The sequence below is a fragment of the Oryza sativa genome, chromosome 11 (genome assembly GCF_034140825.1).
Source record: "Oryza sativa Japonica Group chromosome 11, ASM3414082v1".
In the NCBI taxonomy this organism is placed as follows: domain Eukaryota; kingdom Viridiplantae; phylum Streptophyta; class Magnoliopsida; order Poales; family Poaceae; genus Oryza; species Oryza sativa.
This window is the reverse complement of record NC_089045.1, coordinates 24,447,632-24,468,861: the sequence shown is the minus strand read 5'-3', so window position 1 is coordinate 24,468,861 and position 21,230 is coordinate 24,447,632. Positions and strand designations below refer to the sequence as shown.

The 21,230-nt window shown below is 40.3% G+C and overlaps 4 protein-coding genes across 8 annotated transcripts; 1 reads left to right on the top strand and 3 right to left on the bottom strand.

Annotated features, from left to right (window-relative positions):
* Positions 1-3,782: 3,782 nt before the first annotated feature.
* On the top strand, positions 3,783-8,853 carry LOC4350824 (probable galacturonosyltransferase 4). 5 transcript variants are annotated; one of them, XR_001541039.3, is made up of 8 exons: positions 3,783-4,063; positions 4,298-4,344; positions 4,471-4,521; positions 5,246-5,481; positions 5,620-5,977; positions 6,391-6,909; positions 7,356-7,690; positions 8,188-8,853. XR_001541039.3 is itself a non-coding variant. In XM_015760036.3 (7 exons), the coding sequence occupies exons 1-7, from the start codon at positions 3,904-3,906 to the stop codon at positions 7,629-7,631; spliced, it is 1,647 nt and encodes a 548-aa protein (XP_015615522.1). In that variant the 5' UTR covers positions 3,783-3,903; the 3' UTR covers positions 7,632-7,868. The 5 variants fall into 5 exon arrangements, 1 of the variants encoding a protein (XP_015615522.1); XR_001541037.3 differs by having other exon boundaries at positions 8,180-8,853; XR_010737610.1 differs by having other exon boundaries at positions 8,049-8,853.
* A 781-nt stretch (positions 8,854-9,634) lies between these two features.
* LOC4350823 (barwin) lies at positions 9,635-12,642 on the bottom strand. Its single transcript, XM_015760083.3, has 3 exons — positions 10,431-12,642; positions 10,017-10,301; positions 9,635-9,931 (listed from the first exon to the last, which is right to left on the bottom strand). The coding sequence occupies exons 1-3, from the start codon at positions 10,638-10,640 to the stop codon at positions 9,764-9,766; spliced, it is 663 nt and encodes a 220-aa protein (XP_015615569.1). The 5' UTR covers positions 10,641-12,642; the 3' UTR covers positions 9,635-9,763.
* Positions 12,643-14,597: 1,955 nt separating this feature from the next.
* On the bottom strand, positions 14,598-16,017 carry LOC4350822 (barwin). Its single transcript, XM_015759990.3, has 2 exons — positions 15,678-16,017; positions 14,598-14,987 (listed from the first exon to the last, which is right to left on the bottom strand). Exons 1-2 carry the CDS (start codon positions 15,957-15,959, stop codon positions 14,811-14,813), a joined length of 459 nt encoding a protein of 152 aa, XP_015615476.1. The 5' UTR covers positions 15,960-16,017; the 3' UTR covers positions 14,598-14,810.
* Positions 16,018-19,084: 3,067 nt separating this feature from the next.
* Positions 19,085-20,007, bottom strand: LOC4350821 (barwin). The gene is made up of 2 exons (XM_015760064.3): positions 19,662-20,007; positions 19,085-19,488 (listed from the first exon to the last, which is right to left on the bottom strand). The coding sequence occupies exons 1-2, from the start codon at positions 19,935-19,937 to the stop codon at positions 19,312-19,314; spliced, it is 453 nt and encodes a 150-aa protein (XP_015615550.1). The 5' UTR covers positions 19,938-20,007; the 3' UTR covers positions 19,085-19,311.
* Between the last annotated feature and the right edge of the window lie 1,223 nt (positions 20,008-21,230).

Sequence of the window (21,230 nt, the reverse complement as noted above, 5' to 3'; positions counted from 1 at the left end):
CTCCGTGTTACGAATTGTAGAAAAAATGACGTGGAATCAATATTGCATAGTATTCAATATCGTGGGTGTTTTAATTTTTTTCATCAAATAGTCCTCCCACCTAGATTACTCTAGTTGGGATAACACAGACCTACCACACGAGTTAGAAGGAAAAGATTTTTTATTGGCTCCAATTGTCTAGTCTAACCAATTAACATTTCTTCATCATGTTGACAATTATTAGGCAAAATTAAGTTTATCCACTGTAGAGGAGGCAAATATTCATATTATGCATCCGTTGTGTACATGGTAATTTTAGACCTATATTGATGTCTTCCCACTTCTCTTAATTTGCTCCAATAAAATAGTTTCTCTCTGTTATTTTTAATTTGATATTGTAAGTAAAATTGGAGGTGTAGACTAGACCGAAGAATATCTAATGTGTAATTAAGGTTTCCTCCCCACTTCATTCGTCTCATAAAACCCAACTTAGAATGAGATTAGCTAATCTATTACTATAATGAATATGAACGTTCTCCTATCCAAATTCACTGTAATAGATTATGTTCCATCTCATTTTAGTTTAGGTTTTTTTTCGACGGAGTATGTTCTACCAAACAGATTAGTTAGTTAGTATTGAAATTATAAGCATATAATGATTTAATTTATTCCATAAATAAATCATGACATTGCAAATGTAAACTACCATAAACGCATTATTAGATCTATACATGTAAACTAAGCAGTAAAACATGAACATATCAAATATGCACAACATACTGAGCACGTACCGAGGTGGCGGAAAGACCGGTTGTTCGGCAAGAACTACTCGCGGTTGCGGGCGTCGACGAAGGCGCGCAGCACGCGAGCGGAGAGGAAGGCGAGCTGTCACGGACGAACAGGGAGCAGTCGTGCGAAGCGCTTCCCAAAAACCTTATTACTGTCGCCTTCTCCCGGTGCAGGACGTCGAAGACAGAGGTTCTGGAGACCTGCTCTCCCGATCGCCGGTGCACGCCGACGAGCGGGATGGAGTAGTCTACAAGCGACGGCGCAGCACAGAGTAAGAGGCAAACCCTAAATTGATTTCGCGTATCTTGTGTGAAGGCGGCGACTCGCTTGATCAGGGCGCCCGCACGATCTCCCGGTGCAGGACGTCGAAGACAGAGGTTCCGGAGACCAGCTCTCCCGATCGCCGGTGCACGCCGGCGAGTGGGATGGAGTAGTCTACAAGCGACGGCGCAGCACAGAGTAAGAGGCAAACCCTAAATTGATTTCGCGTATCTTGCGTGAAGGCGACGACTCGGTTTATATAGAGATAGGTCGCTTGATCAGGGCGCCCGCACGATATATAGAGATAGGTCGCTTGATCAGGGCGCCCGCACGATATATAGAGATAGGTCGCTTGATCAGTGTGTCCGCACGATATATAGAGATAGGTCGCTTGATCAGTGCGCCCGCACGATCTCCACTGATAGAAATTGATTTCGCGTATCTTGCGTGAAGGCGGCGACTCGGTTTATATAGGATAGGTCGCTTGATCAGGGAGCCCGCATGATATATAGAGATAGGTCGCTTGATCAGTGCGCTCGCACAATCTCCACTTCGCAAAACAAAACCGCAAAAGAAGGCTAGGCGAGGCGAGTGTTCCCCCTCTTCTCTCCACCACACATGCTTTAATTGGCTAGGAGGGCATCATCCCTTTTAAAGAGGTCCCCCTCTTCTAGAATAAGTAAGGTGGTACTAAACTTTCCATGTATACTATCTCATAAGGTGGGCTTTTATGATTTTCTAAAGAATTAATCTTTGAATGGGTTAAGGCCCATCTATTAATTCAACATTTAGCACGTCAAAACAAATGCAAGGATCCATTCGCAGCCCCTGGCTAGCCGCTAGCTACTCCCAATTACTAGTACTAATCAAAATCAATTTGCATGTACTATTAAAAAACAAACAAACAAACACTTACCTTTTGCACTCTAATCCATATGCATGTGACTCTCAGAAACAATATCCACGAAACCGAGCAAATTATTAATCAAGCAAACAAACACATACCTTTCGTACTTTAGCGCAAACATAATCTAAGCTAGTGTCCATATCATTAAAAAGTACACTTAGCCATTCTCACAAAGTACTCGTACTTGACACCGGCCAATGGAAGGGACAAGCAAAATAAAATTAAAAAAAAAGAAAAGAAATCCCCCTGAATTCCAGTGAAGTGGCCTTCACGTGACCAACCTAATGAGTGGCGATGCGTTCAGCTTCTTGGTGAGATTGAACTGCACGTGACATGTTTCAGGCTTGAGAGTGCTAGGTTGAGTGCAGCTGTAATCACACAGCACTACACTACAAGTGTCTGGCTGCATTGCAAGAAGATCCAACAGAAAGAAGAAAATAAGAGGAAGAAAGAGAATCAAGGTTCAAGGAGGATTTTCAGCAAAAATGAACGAAAAAGAAGTACTAAACTAATTACAGACAGACAATTATACATATTTATTTGGTAATTCTCTATGAGTGGTTGTGCCCTTTTACACAAATCTAGGGTTTTGTCTGACTACTATATATTAGAAAATTAAGTTAATCTCAGCAATAGTTTGAAGTATAATAGTCTGTTTGACACAGCTTCAGCTTGGAGCTTAGCCAAACAGTTAACACTTCACCTAAAATAGAAACGGAGCTAGGTGCAGCGTTCTCATAAAATAAACTAAAGATGTGGACCTAGATTTAGACTACTCCATAACTCATCTTTAAACCCAACTCTTATTTTAGGAGTTGAAGTTCTATCGAACAAACCCTGAATTACAACAACACAGCCACCACCTCTCTTTGCAAGTCTGTTTGGGAAAGTCCGAAGAAAAAAGGATTTTGAATCCTCCTTTTCCTTTTTCCCTTAGAAAAATAACTCAATCAAAATCCAATTATCTACTCTACAAGAACGAAACGCTTGTTATGCCTAATATACTTAGTTTAACCTGTATTTGTTTTAATTCTGTTATTTATCCGACTAGTTTTTTCTTCGCCAAATTGCCCGAAGCTTATGCCATTTTCAACCCAATCGTGGATTTTATGCCTGTCATACCTGTACTCTTTTTTCTATTAGCCTTTGTTTGGCAAGCTGCTGTAAGTTTTCGATGAAATCTTTACTACTCTGTCTGCCAAATTGAATCATGTATTCATTCTAAAAAAATTCGAAAAATGGATAAGAGCCGAGAAGTCTTATATTATGAACCAAGATAAATAAATTGACGGGACGTTTCAGTGCAAACATAAGAACACTATATGAAATCTCCGTTCAATTGATAGCTCAAATTTTAATCATTACATTTAAGCACAAAATTCCTGAGAGTAGAAATATATCTAAGTTGTCCTCTCAATCTATCCAATTAAACCCACACCAGCAACACCACCACCCCCAATGGAAACCCTATTTACCACCGACATCACAAAACAGGACAGCCATGATGGCTCCAACATGGAAACCCCATCTCTTTTCCCACAAAAAAGCCATCATTAATAAGGAAAAGCCACTAATTAACCAACCTATATAAAAAAAAGCACAAAAAGAAAAAGGACGGGAAAAAAGGCGAGAAAAAAAAAGAGAATTTCCAGAAGCGCGTCCTGACACCCGTCCTCCCCACGAAAGAGAGAGACACACCGAATCCAACTCCCCGAAACCCCCATCCCGTGGGCCCCACACCCACACCTCACACTGACAGTGGGCCCGGGTCTCCCAACCCGGGCCCACACGTCGGCGAGACGGGAACACCGTCCCATTCCTTTGCCTCCTCCCCCCACCTCTGCTGTTTTTTGTTTTGTTTTGTTTTTTTTTGCTCCCACTCGAGAACTCTCGGCGGCGGCGGTGGCGAATTCGATAGGGAGGAGGAGAGCGGCGGCGTGGCGGCGGCGCCGCGGAGACCCGGTGGGATGAGGGTTGGGGGAGGAGGCGGTGGAGGAGGAGGCGGAGGAGGGAGGGAGAGGGAGGCGGCGCTGCTGCTGGTGCTGATCGCGGCGGCGTGCGGCTTCGTCGTCGTGCTCCTCAACCTCCCCGACGGCCGCGCCCTCCCCGGAGCCGGAGGAGTACCCGGTGCGCCTCTCTCTCTCGTGGAATCTACTACTTGCTCGTTCCCGTTCATCCTCCTCCGGCGGCCGCCCGCGCTGATGAACTTCGCGATTCCTTTAGGCATTTGGTGCTCTGATTCTGATTCTGATTCTGATTCTGGCGTGCTGCTTAATTTAGCCGCGTGCTTTTTTTTTTGTGCTGTTCCTGCTGCGAACTAATGGCGATGGCTTGATGGCTTTGCGGTGGGGTTGGGTACAGGTGCGGTTGGGGAGCACACGGGAGGGACCCATGTGTCGGTGAAGGAGGTGGGTGATTCGGATTCGAGTTCTAGTTCGATTCGATTCTACTCTGTTTTTTTTTTCTCTCCAATTTTCTGTACATTTTTTTTCAAATTCAGTTCAGTTGTTGATTCAGTGTTGGTTTTTTTGCAGAGGCGGATGGTAGAGATCGTGAGACAGCAGCAGGACGTAGCAGCACAGGAGGTATGTAAAAGTTAGCTTGATTTTAGCTGCATGTGGATGTGTATACACATTGTGTGGTTTTCGTTCGATTTCGTCTTGGTGGAGTAGTGTGGTCGCAGAATGGAGTAGTGACACTCTCTCAGTCTCTCTGTTCAATCCATAAAGATGCAGAGTGCTATACTGCTATCGGAGTATCGATTTTGTTGTGCTCAGTGATCTGTTCTAACCTGAGATGATTCATCTCTGCTGAAATATAGCTTCTGGTGTAAGGGGAATGCTTAGTCTTCTGACAGGACAGAGTGAAGTAAATTGAATTAGGGATGAGATTTGGGTGCCCTTTTTGTGCATTTCTGACACTTGTCCTAGTTTACAGTGGAGACAGTTTTGTGTTGCATCCCTGAGCAATATGCGTAATGTTGCTCAAGCTCAACTAACTGTGTTTGGAGGCTAGTATAGATATCCAATCAATGCAAATTTAGTGAAGTATAACTTCTGGTGAGTGGGGAATGCCTAGTATTCTGTCATTACAGAGTGAAGTGAATTGAAGAAGTGATTTTTGTGATCCTTTTGTTTTTCATTTTATACAGTTGTCCTAGTTCACGATTCAATCGATTTTGTTTTGGTCCCCTATGGGATATGCTCTTTTGCTCCAATGATAATGTTTTGTCTTGACTGGTTTGGATAATAGAATAAATATTCAATCAATGCACTTAAGAGAAACTGATGTCAGTTAATTTTTCTGCAGTTAGAAGGACAAACTGATGAAAATGCTGCAGAGGCAGATGAAAGAATATCTAGATCTCCTCCTGGCACTAAAGAGAAGTTATGGATGATGCAAGACCAGCTAATTATGGCCAAGGCCTACTTGCAGTTTGCTTCCCTGCATGGCAGTGCACATTTAGTTCGGGAGTTGAAGTTGAGAATCAAGGAGATAGAGAGGGTGATAAGCCACTTTAGCAGCAGTTCCCGTGTACCCACGAGGTAAGCTATAATCCATGATCTGCAAGTAAAGGATTGATTTGTAATAGTAGTTCAGTCTCACAAGAATAAATATGGATAGTTGTGCTATTGTTACCATCAATAGTCAGTTCTATGATTGAAACCAAAGCAATTTTGCAGTGCACTGCAGAAAATTAGGGCAATGGAAATGACCCTATCTAAAGCTCAAAGAGCCTACCCACATTGTTCTCATATGACAGCAAAGTTACGTGCAATGACACATCAAAGCGAAGAGTTGGTCAGAGCCCATCGAAGCGAAACTTCATTCCTTGAGCAGGTTGCAGTGAGGACATTACCAAAAAGCCATCACTGCCTAGCAATGCGACTTACCTCAGAATACTTCCTGTTAGATCCGAAGGAACGTGAATTTCCTCAAAGATACACAATGCAGATGGGTGACCTTTACCATTATGCAATATTCTCAGACAATGTGCTAGCGAGTGCAGTGGTTGTCAACTCTACAATTTCTGCATCTAAGGTAAGACCCCAGACTTGTCTATAACTAATTTCTACATGATTATGTAGGAGTTATAGGTGTGGTTTGCAATTACAGATTCTTGTCTTTTTGTTTCCATTTTTTCTCCAGAATAAATTTGGAGTTATAACTGTTACTTCAAGCACTAGTAATGTAGTTTTTTTTTTTCATGTCCAGTTCTTTTCTAAATTTAGTTCCCTGTGACTTCATTCTATTACATTAGACACAAGGCTTGCTTGTGATGGATTTTTTTTCTTCAATGAATTCGTTTATTCCTGTGGTATGATCGATGAACATGCAGCACATATAATCATATGGCTAACAAGGATTGCACTAGGAATTATCTTGTATAACGGTTCTTGCGTTTTATTCATGCCTTGAAATTTGTGTTTGATTTTAGTTATTTTGTTTGGCAGGATCCCAAAAGGATAATGTTTCATATTGTGACTGATGCACTGAATTTTCCTGCAATGATGATGTGGTTTCTGACAAACCCACCAAATCCAGCCACAATTCAAATCAAGAGCTTAGATAATTTGAAATGGCTGCCAGCTGATTTCAGTTTCAGATTTAAGCAGAAGGGCATCCGAGATCCAAGATACACTTCTGCGCTTAACCACTTGCGCTTTTATTTGCCAGAAGTATTCCCTTCTCTGAACAAACTTGTACTCTTGGACCATGACATTGTAGTCCAAAGAGACTTGAGTGGATTATGGCAGATAGATTTGAATGGTAAAGTAAATGGTGCTGTTGAGACGTGCACTTCTGGTGATGGTTATCATCGGTTGGAGAACCTTGTTAATTTCTCTGATCCAAGTATCATCAACAAATTTGATGCAAAGGCTTGCATACATGCATTTGGGATGAACATCTTTGACCTTAAGGAATGGCGCAGGCAGGGGCTGACTACTGCTTATAATAAGTGGTTTCAAGCTGTAAGTGTACATTCCTGTCGCACTAATCTGACCCAATGTTTTCATTGATTGCATATTTTAATGATATTTTAAGCATGAATTTTCACTCCAGTAGTTTAAACTGTCCATTGGCAATGCTAAACTGTATGGGAGCTTATACATTGTGGAGCACATGGGTACTGGCATCAGGTTCTCGAAAATATATAATTTTCAGTTTGACTATTAAAATGCTGGTTGAGATGCAAAAGCACACAATTATTTTCTGTTCAAGATGGTCCAAAATCAACTCTACTGTAGAAACTGGTTGTATGAACCAAAATATACATTCATTTTCTGTGTAGAAGATCTAGCTTACTGTAACTATATGGAGTAACCAGAAGTTTTTTCTTAATAAGAGAACCAGAAGCTTTTACAGAAAGCATTCTATGTGAACATTGTTTCTCAACATCTCAATTGCCAATTTGCAGGGCAAAAGGCGGAGACTATGGAAAGCAGGGAGCTTGCCACTGGGCCAGATTGTCTTCTACAATCAAACAGTGCCTCTTGACCACCGGTGGCATGTTCTTGGGCTTGGTCATGACAGAAGCATAGGAAGAGATGCAATTGAGAGGGCCGCCGTGATCCACTACAGCGGAAAACTCAAACCCTGGCTGGAGATCTCCATTCCCAAGTACAGAGATTATTGGAACAATTTCCTTGACTATGACAACCCATACTTGCAGCAGTGCAACATTCACATGTAGAAGCAGTAGAAGCTAGAAGATTCACACAATGGCCCATGAATACACGGTTTTTGCAATACGTACGTAGTAAGCTAATCTTATTCATTCTTTTTGTAGATTTAGCAAGCATCTTGTTCTATACTCAGTTGTACCCGCACATTGTTAGCCACTTGTTAAAAAAAATGTGCAAAAGGAAGAAAAGGCATGGTTAAATAAAACCGGCTATGGCCTTACTAATAATATTGAAGTTTTTGACAAGCAGCTCTCTGACATTTCCAACAGCAAATTATTCACCTCTTTTGCCTGTTAACCAGATTGAGACGGGATAATTTTCATACCAAAGACTAATTTTATTTTTCCATGGATATTAAATTCATTATCATTTTGACTTGTGTTACCATGTGGGTTGAATGTCTGAACTCTTATCAGATATTTCAGGCCCAAATAAAACATTAGAGAAGTTGTCAGGAGATACACACAATGGTTCTATTTGCAGTTTCAGAGTGAGCAGCAGATATGGCCAGCCATTTCTTTCTTCTGCAGTTCTTGCTCTAACCCCTGTACTGCAGAAGTGCAGATCCACAACCATCCAAGCTGATATGATCATATGACTTTCCAAGCCAAATTCCAAGACCCCAAGCAACCGTCATGACTCAATTCAGGTTATCCGATCAAAGATGTCCAGCACAACAGCGCCTCATTTTTGCGTGTCACTGGATGAAATCATGAAACAGCCCTGGTCGTCATAGCCGACGCATGCAATGAACTGTCTGAAGAAACCAATTTGAGTTGTTGGTTTTGGACAGCAGAGAATCCATCTTAGCACGAAGAAAGAAAATGTCAGATATGCACATATCTGGGGGTCGATGCAGGTATGTGTTTAAGATGTGCCATATCTATGGTCTTTGCATGAAACTTTTATATGCCAAAAATATGTTACGTACGTCTCTGGACTCTGGATGGGTAGCAATGGCGGCTATGAAATTGCTCTCTGATCTGTCGCCGTGACTTTCAGATATTCAGATATCTCCTGCTGGTCGTATGACAGACGACCTCATGTGCTTCCTGACCATATGGTACTCGCCCATCATTTTTGTTTATGTTTCGAAAGCTGAAATGATTCATCCTCACTAGGATGCGAGTGCGTGGGGGTCCTATTTCGCATCCAAAAATGTACATTATTGTTGCTAGTTTATAATGTGATGATATATATTTTAGTTAAATTAGAGTCGGTCAATTTGTATTTGTCCGTGTGCCCACTCAACATCACTAGTTCTTACGATAAATCACCATGAAGGCATGAACTCGACGCATGTCTAATTGGACATAAACGCATATCTATTTGGACACAAACGTGAGGATTATCTTATTGATTTCCTAGGTCACAAGGTTTAGTTGGAACGGACCTAAAACTTGTGATGAAACAGATTAAATGGTGGATGATGAATTATCTCTCTTATAGGGTTTAATTAAATATTATAGGATATAAAGATAATCAATATTTTGAAAAAAAAACCTAAGGTATGATGAATTGATGATTGAAAAAGTTTAGGGAGACCGCATTTTTTGGAAGCCTAATTGAAAAACCTAATGTGCATTTGCTATAGGTGATGAATTATGGATTATCCCGCACAACCTTCCCAAGCTTGTAAACGATATGATTTTTCTGAATTAACCTACTTCATCTACATTTCTGATAATACCTTTTTTAAAGCAACATTTCAACTTTTCAAGATTTAATTCATTCGTATGTGCCATTGAATAATTATCATAAACCTAGAGTCCATCATCTGTTTAGAACAGGACCTGATCTCCTCCGTAATCCATAATCCATCATCCAATTTTAGCTAAACCGAACGAGCCCTTAAACTTGGGGCATTAAAGTGTGTGTATATGTTTGTTCGTGGGTTGCATCAATTCCACGATAAATTGAAATTTCACATGCTGGCGCTTGGCCTTCGCAATAGTGCGAAAATATGAAATAACAGGGCAGGGGGATGGAAATTTAAGGATATGAAACAATCTTTGTTGAACTGTAATTTCGTTTATTCATTATTCAGCATGATTACAGAGTGCCAACCTCTTCCATCTTATTGTATAACACCATATATTTCTTATTCCAGTATATGATCATGCAAAGAGGCATGACCAAATCAACAATTGACGAACTTGTAATCGACCTGGAGGTGACCCATCTGGTAGCCACGACCATCTGTGTCGATCTTCTTGAAGATGGTCTCGTAGTCCAGATCCAACCCACCATTGCTGCATTGGTCAACAATCCTCGCAATTATTGTCGCACCTGTTCCCCGGTTCTTCACCTACAAATTTAGCACACCATCCTTAAGCGACTCAGTTTAATGTTGAAGTACAAATCGGTTGTCAATGTGAAGAAAATTTTAATACCTGGATACACTTGCCACACGAGTCTCGGCCCCTAGGACCAGCAGGTCCACAGAAGGCGGTCCATCCATACTTCTGGCGCCAAGACAACGGTTTGTTGGCATCCCATGTGGCACAATATGCGCTCACTTTGTTCAGGTCCCAGTTGTTCTGTTGTGGGTTGTAATAATGATACGTGGCTCGCACGTTGGATGCTTCTTGTGCAGCAGTCATGGCCGCGGCAGCGCAGAGGAGCGCCACCACCATGAGTGCTCGAGATCCGGTGATCCCCGCCATCACTTTGAGAATCTAAATATTCATGTGTATAAATAAAAAGATAATTCGTTATCATAAGTACAATCTTATCTTCATGCTAGAGGAAGATTTGGAAGAGAGAAATAGGGATCTTGGGTGAATGGGTGCCAATGTAGTGCTTACCTTAGTTTCTTCTATTGTGCACCTGATGGAGAATGAGGTAGTTTGTACTGTGGCACAATCTTTCTCTGTTGCAGATGGGAGTATGCACCAAACTTTGGGACCATATATATAGGGGTGTGAGAGCCGTGCATTGTGGAATTTTCCGGCATGAAGAATTTGTGTCTTAATTCCATTCCATGGTTGCAAGTGAGAAGCATATATACTCTTCATTTCTTCTTCTCTTCCCCTGTATATTAGTAATTGGGAAGCACTGGTACACACCTAACGTGTAATACTCTTTTAGCACTGGGTAGTAAGAAAAAAAAAAGAATGTAAGTAGCACATTAGCAATAAGCGCATGTTCCAAACACCAGAATTAATATTACAAGTATCTGTTAATTACACACATCAACACAAGCAATACTCCTATTAATTATTCCAAATAATCTCCAAACCTTTACAGGCAAGGAGTTGGTAAATAGAGCTAGAACGCACATAAGTTGGTAAATTGAAGTCCTAATTAACTTGTGCTTCAATATTGACCTCAAGATATGATTGTTCTTCAGTTCAAGAAAATTCATGTAAATGCTAGTCCTACCTCCAAATTCCTGGCTACCTTCTGGAATGAATTAGCAGCCAGCCAGCCAGAGCCAGGCCGATTTTGCCATTGACGAATTCGATCAACAATCATAATTAATACTATAAAAAAATCTTCAAATTCTCCTTCTTGGTCATCCTTTTGGTTCGTACGTGTAGCAGCCGTTCCAAAACCTTATCTGCTGCTGCTATGTGGCGCAAAATTGTCAATCGCCCAAGGGCCAGATCGATGTGCTGTGCCCTGGAATTCCAGCAGCAAAAAAGTACAAAGTGCTTGGAATTTTGACGGATTATGGGGGAAAAAATCAGGCTCCATGTGACTTTTGCTTCGCTTTATATGTGGTGGCCACTAAAAATTCTCATGGAAATCCTGCAAAATTTCCTATGTTTCAGAGGTAAGGGAAGGGTGTGGCACTGGCAGCTGTTGACAGGAACTAAATTCCCAAAACTCGCAAAATTTCAGGGTTTATTGGAGGGTCCCGGTAGGATATTTTACCAGCCGAAACTTTCAAATTCTATTTGATTTTGCAAACTTAGCGGAATTCGTTGAAATCTTTGAAGCTCTTCAATTGAAAATTTTAGAATTTCAGTCACCCATGGTATATTTATGCATTCCGAAATAGTGTACCATAGTTGTTGCTCGGACAAGCATGATTATTTTTCTTTTTTTTTTGCCCCTTTTACCTCCAGAGTACTCCTATATAAATTCTTTACAGTTGACAGAGTATTATTATTATTCTCCGCCCGTGAAACTAAACTCTCTGTTACGAAGATAGTGTTATTAGTGTCAATTTTATTTGGAGCTAAGATGTTGGTTTGTAAATTGTAAACAAGCATGGGTGGGAATTGAGGCCCATCCAAATATGGCATGTTATATTCCATTATCTAAAAAAAAATCCAAATATGTCATGGCAGCTGGGCACGACGGGCACTACTCATGCCCTTGCCCACGAGGTAATTCATGTCCGCGGGTATACCCGCTACATGACAGGAAAGAAATACTGTCCATGACCGTCGCCCGCGGGTGCCATGTGCCCGTGGGCATGTCGTTTACCCGTCACAGTTCAACGGCCGAAGGGGGAGCTCAGCGCAGTGGAGGTAGGAGGCGGCGGTGACCGGAGGTGGGAGGCGGCCAAGCAAGCGGATGAAGGAGGCAACCGACAGCTAGAGGACGTCGACAATCGGAGGTGGGAGCTCGGCGCAGCCTGGGTAGGATGCGGCGACGATCGCAGCTTGCTTGGTTGACCCTCCCGTGGCGGCTGTGAAAGTTGCCAGCTAGAGGGTGGGGCCGCCGGCGACGACTAGAGGTGGGAGCTCGACGCAGCCTGGGTAGGATGCGGCGACGGTCACAGCTTGCTTGGTTAACCCTCCCGTGGCGGCTGTGAAAGTTGCCAGCTAGAGGGTGGGGCCGCCGGCGACGACCGGAGGTGGGAGGTGGTGGCGATTCACGTCCCCCTCTCGTGTCAGCCTGGCGCCGCCCTTGCCCCTGGCGACCTGGAGAGAGCCCTGGAGTGGCGGCTATGGAGGAAAGGAGAAGGGAAGGAAGAAAACCCTAGAATACTAGATGGTGGATTTTATACTAAGTTGACTGAGGGCCCACATATTAGTTGGTTTTCATGGGTAAACGGGCGAAGCGGGCTACTCATGCCCGTGCCCATTTACCCGTCAGGTACAGGTTTTGACCCAATAAGAAACCCATGGGTACTAAATGGATAACAGACCCAACTCTATTAGAGTTTTTACCCACGGGTAAACTGACAAACTGGTCAAATTGCCATCCCTAGGCATGTATATTCTTTTTCATTATTAGAAGAAACCAATTTTGTTCATCACTTATTATCTTAATGTCAGGTGGGCTCTTGAGATACGCAATCCAAGTAATTTATTATGGGAGACGAAAACCTTGACTACGCGACCATTCATCCATAATTGTAAAAGACATGTGCAATATGATCATAGAGTCATAAGTGTATAACCAAAATTATTTATTATAACCGGACCGGTGATGGAAACTCAGTTCACTGGTTGGCCGGTTGGACCGGTTAAATGGCCAGTTCAAAGCGGTATGTGTTGCAACAAGTAGCATAGCCTGGTGGATGAGACATGAGAACCTCTGTGCTAATGGGAAATCACCTTCTGTTTTTTTTTCCGAGTTCTACAAAAAAAAACACCTAGTTCAATTGATTTATAGCGGTTGGAATGCACATTTGGTCTTTCAGCTGGACCAGCTATTTGGTTATCCCATCAAGATCAGAATTTACCTCTAGTCTATGTCCCTCTAAACGCCTTAAGAACATATTTACGAGTGTGTGAGTACGGTGACACGTGTGTGTGCACGTTTTCCTCTTAATCTTATAAGAATTGCAGTAGTGTTTAGTAGTATTTGAAGCTAGTTATGCCATTGCATTCTCCAATTTGCATTCCATGAATCTTGTAACCACCCATGATGGGTCGGTGCGTCCGATTTAGGTGGTGTTTGTATCCAGGGACTAAACTTTAGTCCCTGTCATATCGGATGAATTTGGAGTATTAAACATAGACTACTTATAAAACTAATTACATAAATGAGAGCTAATTCGCGTGACAAATTTTTTAAGCATAATTAATCCATAATTATCGTATGTTTACTGTAGCATCACATAGGCTAATCATGAATTAATTAGGCTCAATAGATTCGTCTCGCGAATTAGTCCAGGATTATAGAATGAGTTTTATTAATAGTCTATGTTTAATATTTATAATTAATATCCAAGCATCTGATGTAATAGGGCCTAAAAAATTTTAGTCCCATCTAAACAGGGTTTTGACCTTTCTTTTGTCTGGAGTCAGCAAGCCGAACACTTAGACAAAATAGTCAGAAAATAGAGTCTACAGCAGAAATTGGAGCTAAGTCAAAACAGTCACACATCAAAACAGAGACCGTAAAACTTCCACAAACAGAGCAGAAAAAAGAAATTTATAAATTTGCCACCGGTTTTTTAAGGGTAAATTGGAACCATGCCATTATAATTTTGTAAAGTTTGAGATATGCCATCGGTATCTTAATGACATGTAGAACTCACATGAGTCAATGACATATGAGTCAGGATGGCATATCTCAAATTTTACAAAATTATAATAGCATGGTTCCAATTTTCCTTTTTTTAATATTGCAAGGATGCCACTAATAACAATTCTATTGTCATTTTTTACAATTTTCTAATGGCAGTTTTGCAATAACGATTTAAAGTAGTGGTAAATTTGCAATCGCCCCAAAAAAGGAACGGAGCCACAAAATTACGAAATTAACACTGAGGCCCATTCTTTTCTCATAAAGATAAATATTTTATCTCCGTTTTCGTTAACACGCTTTTCAAACTACAAAACAACATATTTTGTGCAAAAACTTTCTATATGAATATTGCTTTAAAATATCAAATATATTCAATTTTTAAGTTTGTAATAATTATAACTTAATTAATCACGCGCTAATAACTTGCTCGTGTTGCGTGCCCGATTTTAATTCATCTTGATAAGATTCGAACGGGACCTCAGATTCGTTGACCCGAAACTAGTGAACCGTTCTGCCAAACTTGCCAAACCTGACACCTCTTTTTAGGCTTTTAGCCACAGAAATCCATCACATTTCCACACAATTTTATTGATACTTCGAGCATGTGTAAACGGATCGATCTACAGCAGCCTAGCATCACAATTATTCACCAGCCACTTTATTCATTCATCAGGCAGAGATATATTAATTACTCCTCTGTCCGAAATGTGTATATATATGTAGGGAAGTTTATAAGAGTGGTTAATTAGCTGCTAGTTATCGCCGCAGTCGACGAACTGGTAGTCGACGATGAGGTGGCCATTCTGGTAGCCTTGACCGTCGCTGTCGATCTTGGAGAAGACGGTGTCCCAGTCTAAATCCAGCCCCCCATTGGCGCACTGGTCCACGATCCTCGCCGTGATCTGATCCCCTGTCGCCGTGTTCGTCACCTGCAAATATTACACACACTCCATGGTCATATATCTTGGGGGATCATGTGTAATTTTATTGTTTACTCTCTCCTGTCACAGATAAGTTTGTTATATATCATCATTTAATTACTCCCTTCGATTGTACCCTCAGCCTTCCCTTTTACTTGACATCATTGGTCATTGACCAATGTGATTTTACTTTTAACCAATACAACTTTTAAATTATATATTTTTATGAATGCGAGTAGTATAATTATACTTGCATGCAAATTAATTTGATAATACGATATCGTTTAATTTTTTTTATAGATTTTTAAGAAGAGATTTGCTACGGTCCAACGAAAAGTACCTCGAGGTACCGGTACCTCATGGTACCAAATCGTTTCCGATCGTTGGATCTTGGTACCATGAGATACTGGTATCTTGAAATACTTTTTGTTGGACCAGAGCAAATATCTTTTAAGAAACGACGTGTAGTTAAAATCGGTGTAAGTTATGTAAGAGGGGGATACTAAGTAGATTATATCGTAAAACTAGTTTTACAAGTTGGATTTTATCATCATAAGTTTTATTTGAAAATACTTTCATAAGGTGCTAATTTTGTAGTGATATACTTTAAAAAAAAACAATGGTCAAAGTTATAAGCTTGTCTCGATATCTAATATGTATTACATTTCTCAACGCAAGAAAGAAAAAAAACATTCTTACCGAGAGACATTTGCCACATGCATCCTGACCAGTGGGACCAACGGGCCCACAGAAGGCGGTCCATCCATACTTCTGGCGCCATTCAAGCGGCTTGTCAGCATCCCACGTGGCACAGTACGCGCTAACGGCCGGGGCCCCCAAATCCCAATTGTTTTCCGCCGGACGGTAGTAGTGGTACGTGGCACGCACGTTGGACGCCTCTTGTGCCATGGCCATAGTTGCTACCGCACACAGCACCGCCACCACCATCACCACCCTTCTCATCATCGCCATGACCATCATCTCACCTAAGGTGGTTACTACGATTTATAGATGTGTTGTGCACTTGCTAGATGCTAGTGAAATGGAGGTTGCTTCGATTCCACAAGCTTAAATAGAGCCAGAAGGAGGTAAACGCGTCTAAGTCATGGCTGACTCTTTCACTTGCTTCTGAAAATCAACTTCGGTGAAATTTCCACACATGTATCCAAGGAAAACCAATTGTGTGTTCAAGTTGACAAATTGCGTGGATATATATTCACTGATTGCATACAAATTCAGCCGCAATTTTGGGCGAACAAATGCATATCTCTTGTACAATCGGAGAAGTTAGGCTAACTCGATCCATCGACCAGAAATCTGTGATAGAAGTTTCGACTTGTCTGTGAGAGCTGACTAGCTGAGCTTGCATTGCTGCATATCTGTATGACTGTATGTGATAGATATGATATAGATTGGGGATGGATGAGTTTTTCTTTTTTATGTGAAGAAAAGATTTTTTTTCACGTGATGGGGACGGATGAGTAAGCATTGTTATGCATACAAGTAACTACTACCTTCGTTCCAAACTAAAATTTTATTTCCATACACTTTGACAAGTATTGTTTATGTTTAGAGGTTCATAGTTAGAAACTGAAACAACCTACCGTTTCGACTACCAGTTGATTATAAGACATAATACTACCTTCATCCCAAAATGTTTGACACCGTTGACTTTTTTAAAAATGTTTGACCGTTCGTCTTATTCAAAAAATTTAAGTAATTATTAATTCTTTTTCTATCATTTGATTTATTGTTAAATATACTTTTATGTATACATATAGTTTTACACATATCACAAAAGTTTTTGAATAAAACGAACGGTCAAACATGTTTAAAAAAGTCAAAGGTGTCAAACATTTAGGGAAGGAGGGAGTATTTATTAACGACTTAAAAAATAATTTATAAACAAAAACTTTTATATATGCTTTTTTATATAAAATTAATATTAAAAAATAAACTACGATAAATTTGAAACTTTAAAATTGGACTGCGCGCGGCTGATGAATAGCAAACGGTGGATGCAATATGTGTACTAGCTATCCAGCTTAGTTGAAATTATTGCAGGTCAAGTCGTGTTTGACGGGAGGAAGAACCGACACGATCACGAATGGACATGTACGTCTCATGGATGTCTTAATTCCAGTGAAGTTCTCGGGAATTGGTTGACTGCTGCAGTGATTGGCTTTCGAGTTGGACTGTTGGAGTGAGAAGCATGCAGATCTTTCTACTGCTACTAGAAAAATAATTTTTAATACACATTGTTTTTTTCTGCTGGCGGTGACATACGCCCTTCGTTTGCAAAATTGTAAGGAGAGATGGGGGTTAAAACCCGCTAGCGAAAATAGCTCTTCGCCGACGATTAAGTTAAGGGGAAATAGTTATCTATTTATTTTAAACGAAAGATAGGTGTAGGTACTTATATATATACATACACACTCACTTATATAGGAACGTACATATGCATATTCTGTCTCTATAAGCACTTTTGAATTATGGACCGACATATTTTAAGATCCACCAAGTCACGTGTTGACGGTATATTGTCTACCATCTATATTTAAGTCAACAAGTTTGATGTCATTAGCTAAATGATATGTTGTTAGCGGTTGTCGTGACCTGAGTAGCATCCTAAAATTCTGAGTTCAAATATTTATATGAGCGAATTTCATATGGTTTAGTTTTATTTTAGGTTGTTTGAGGGGTTTAGTTTCCATTTTAAAAAAGATGCATATATTGGTTGGTAAAAAAAAATCCCTTCTCACATAAATAAGTTTGATGTCAAGTAAAAGCAAAACAATCCACGCAACAGATTGTTACAACGTGTCTAATACTCCCTCCGTCCTATAATATAAGGAATTTTGAGTTTTTGCTTGCACTGTTTGATCACTCGTCTTATTCAAAAAATTTGTGCAAATATAAAAAACGAAAAGTTGTGCTTAAAGTATTTTAGATAATAAAGCAAGTCACAGAAAAAATAAATAATAATTCTAAATTTTTTTGAATAAGACGAGTGATCAAAGAGTGTAGACAAAAATTCAAAATCTCTTATATTATGGGACGGAGGGACAGAGGGAGTAGTCAGAACTATAGTGTGACGTCAGGATAAGAGCTTAACGTTTACGCGAAGTCGGTCAAATTATAACAGCTTTCCGTTTACGCGAAGTCGATAAAATTAACAGCTTTCCGTTTACGCAAATGCACTTCATGTGATTGATGTGTCAGGGATTGAGGCTCGCTCATTCCAAATTTCAAATGAAGCAATCGCTCAGTTTTTTTTTTAAAAAAAATCTATGAGCCCGGTGCGATGTGCCTAGTGACAGAGGCTATAAATATAACCAATTTTCATTATAAATAAAACCTAAATTCATTTGTCACTTATTATCTCATTGATAGGTGGATCCCGGGATATGGAAGTATATATATGACTCCATCCTTCCACAATTTAAATATGAGGATTAGACTTCTTCATTTCTTCACGAATATAAGGGAGTTTGTTGGATTATTTTTTATCCAACTACTGTATCTATTACTCAGTGTTACTTGCATGCATGGCTAGACGTTACATTTTCAAATCAGTAATAAACTCTAAAGTACATCAAACCAACTTCATCTCAACCTTAAACTCTATTAAATAACCGAGATTTTCTTATATTTAAAGTACTGATGGCATACTAGATCGGACAAATAGACGCAATGCAAACCTTAACCACTAGACCACACGCATCCAAAGTGCAGTATTCTTTCAAGCGAGAAATGGCACTGCATTCCACAATTTTCATGCATACTGCCAACCAATGGGTCGGTGCGTTTCTTTTGTCTGGAGTCAGCAAGTCCGAACACTTGGACAAAAAGAGGCAGAAAAATGGATGCATTCGACCTAACTCGTAGAACATTTCAGGAGGAATTTTAGAACCTAGTAGTCGCAGATTATCCATTTCCAGGAATTTTTATAGACCTTTTAGATAATATCACTACATCATATATACTGATATAAGGTATACGGACCATTACAGTGTCATACTACCTCTGTTTTTTAATATATGACGCCATTGATTTTTTTAAGATATGTTTGATCATCTCCAGCTGACCTCCATCCACAGAGTCCATTATACTCGAGAGAAATCTATTAATTGATACTTCCTGTGAATATGTATACAAAGATCTTGAGCAGATCGATCAACATATCACAATTATTTATCAGCTGCTTAATTTATTCATCAGGCAGAGTTTACCACTCTACTCTGCCCTGTCGACAATAATGTATATGCAGCAGCAACCTTATTAGCATGTAATAATGGAGAGTAATTAATTAGCTAAGGCAGCTATAGCTTAATCAGTTGTCGCCGCAGTCGACGAACTTGTAGTTGACGATGAGGTGGCCCTTCTGGTAGCCCTGGCCGTCGGTGTCGATCTTGGTGAAGACGGTGTCCCAGTCCAGGTCAAGGCCGCCATTGGCGCACTGGTCCACGATCCTCGCCGTGATCTGCGCCCCCGTCGCCGTGTTCGTCACCTGCAACAATATGACATGATGTTCAGATGGTTAACTCTGTTGGGAAGGGCCATTCAGCTGAAATTTTACTTGTAAACCAACTCTATTGTTACTTTACTTATGGCTTCTTGATAAACAAACCATATCTCTATAGTTAAAAATCTTGATTAAAAATCAGATGAGGCAATTATTACCAGAAGGCACTTGCCACATGCAGCCTGACCCCTAGGACCAACGGGCCCGCAAAAGGCAGTCCAGCCATACTTCTGACGCCACGACAGTGGCTTGTTAGCGTCCCACGTAGCACAATACGCGCTCACGGCTGGGGCTCCTAAGTCCCAGTTGTTCTGCGCGGGGCGATAGTAGTGATACGTGGCGCGCACGTTGGATGCCTCCTGCGCTGTGACCATGGCGACCACCGCGCACAGCACCGCCGCCACCAGCACCACCCTTCTCATCGCCATGGCCATCACCTCAGCTAAGGTGGTTACTACTACAATTTATAGATGTGTGTACACTTGCTAGCTGCTAGTGAAATGTAGGTGGCTTTTGATTCCACAAGCTTAAATAGAGGCAGAGGAGGTGACGCGTCCGAGTCATGGATGACTCTTTCACTTGCTTCCGAAAATCAAATTCCATGAAATTTCCACGCATTCATGCATGGAACCAATTGTGTGTGATAGTGAACAAATTACGTGGATATATTCACTGATTGCATACTAATTTGGCCGCAGATTTTGGGCGGACAAAGATAAAGCATATCCTTTGTAGATTCGGAGAAGTTAGTGTAATTCATACAAAATCTGTTTCCTTCGATCAAAGTTATCCGCTAATTTCCTCAGAGTTTGTTGAATATAAATCGGGGATGGATGAATAAGCTTAATTTGTTCCATCCTATAAAAAAAACTGTTGCCTAAATTTTAATTTTAAATTGATTTTAAAAAAAATCAATGTAGTTTATTTATTGGTATCAGCTTTTAAGGCACTAACAATACTTATATAAAAGTACACTTATAAATTATTTTTTATCATTAATATACCGCTACAAGTTATAATAATCTCTCTGGGTGAAGTACTCCCTCCGTCTCATATACAAGGGATTTTGAGTTTTTGTTTGTACTGTTTGACCACTAGTCTTATTCAAAAATTTGTGCAAATATAAAAAACGAAAAGTTATGCTTAAAGTACTTTGGATAATAAAGTAAGTAAAAAAATAAATACTAATTTTAAATTTTTTTTGAATAAGACGAGTGGTCAAACTGTGCAAGTAAAAACTTAAAATCCTTTATATTATGAGACGGAGAGAGTACTAATTGCAGCTCAAGTCGTCTGTGATGCGAGGAACCGATCGCGATGACGAACGAACAGTACAAATCATGGAGATTTCCAGAATGGTTGGCTGCTGCTGTAATGCTTGGCTTTCGTGTTGGAATGCAGCGTGCAGAGATGTTGACTGGTTCAGCTGCAGGTGTGCATCGAGAAGCTCTGGAGAGACAACGAGTTTTGTTATCTTATCGGCTGTAGTTAAAATACAATCTAAAAAATCATTTTTGTTTTTTTATCGTAATTATTTTTCAGCATTGATTTTTAAGCATAGCATGGATATAAAAATTCTACTAATAAATCATAAATTATTTATTCTTGTTGATTTGTTGATTTTTTTTCCACTGCTTGAACGGCAGTATGTTGTTGCATCATGCAAATAATGGGAAATTTTGATTGTGATATATACTCTCTCTGGTCAAATTTATTCGAGTTGTTTT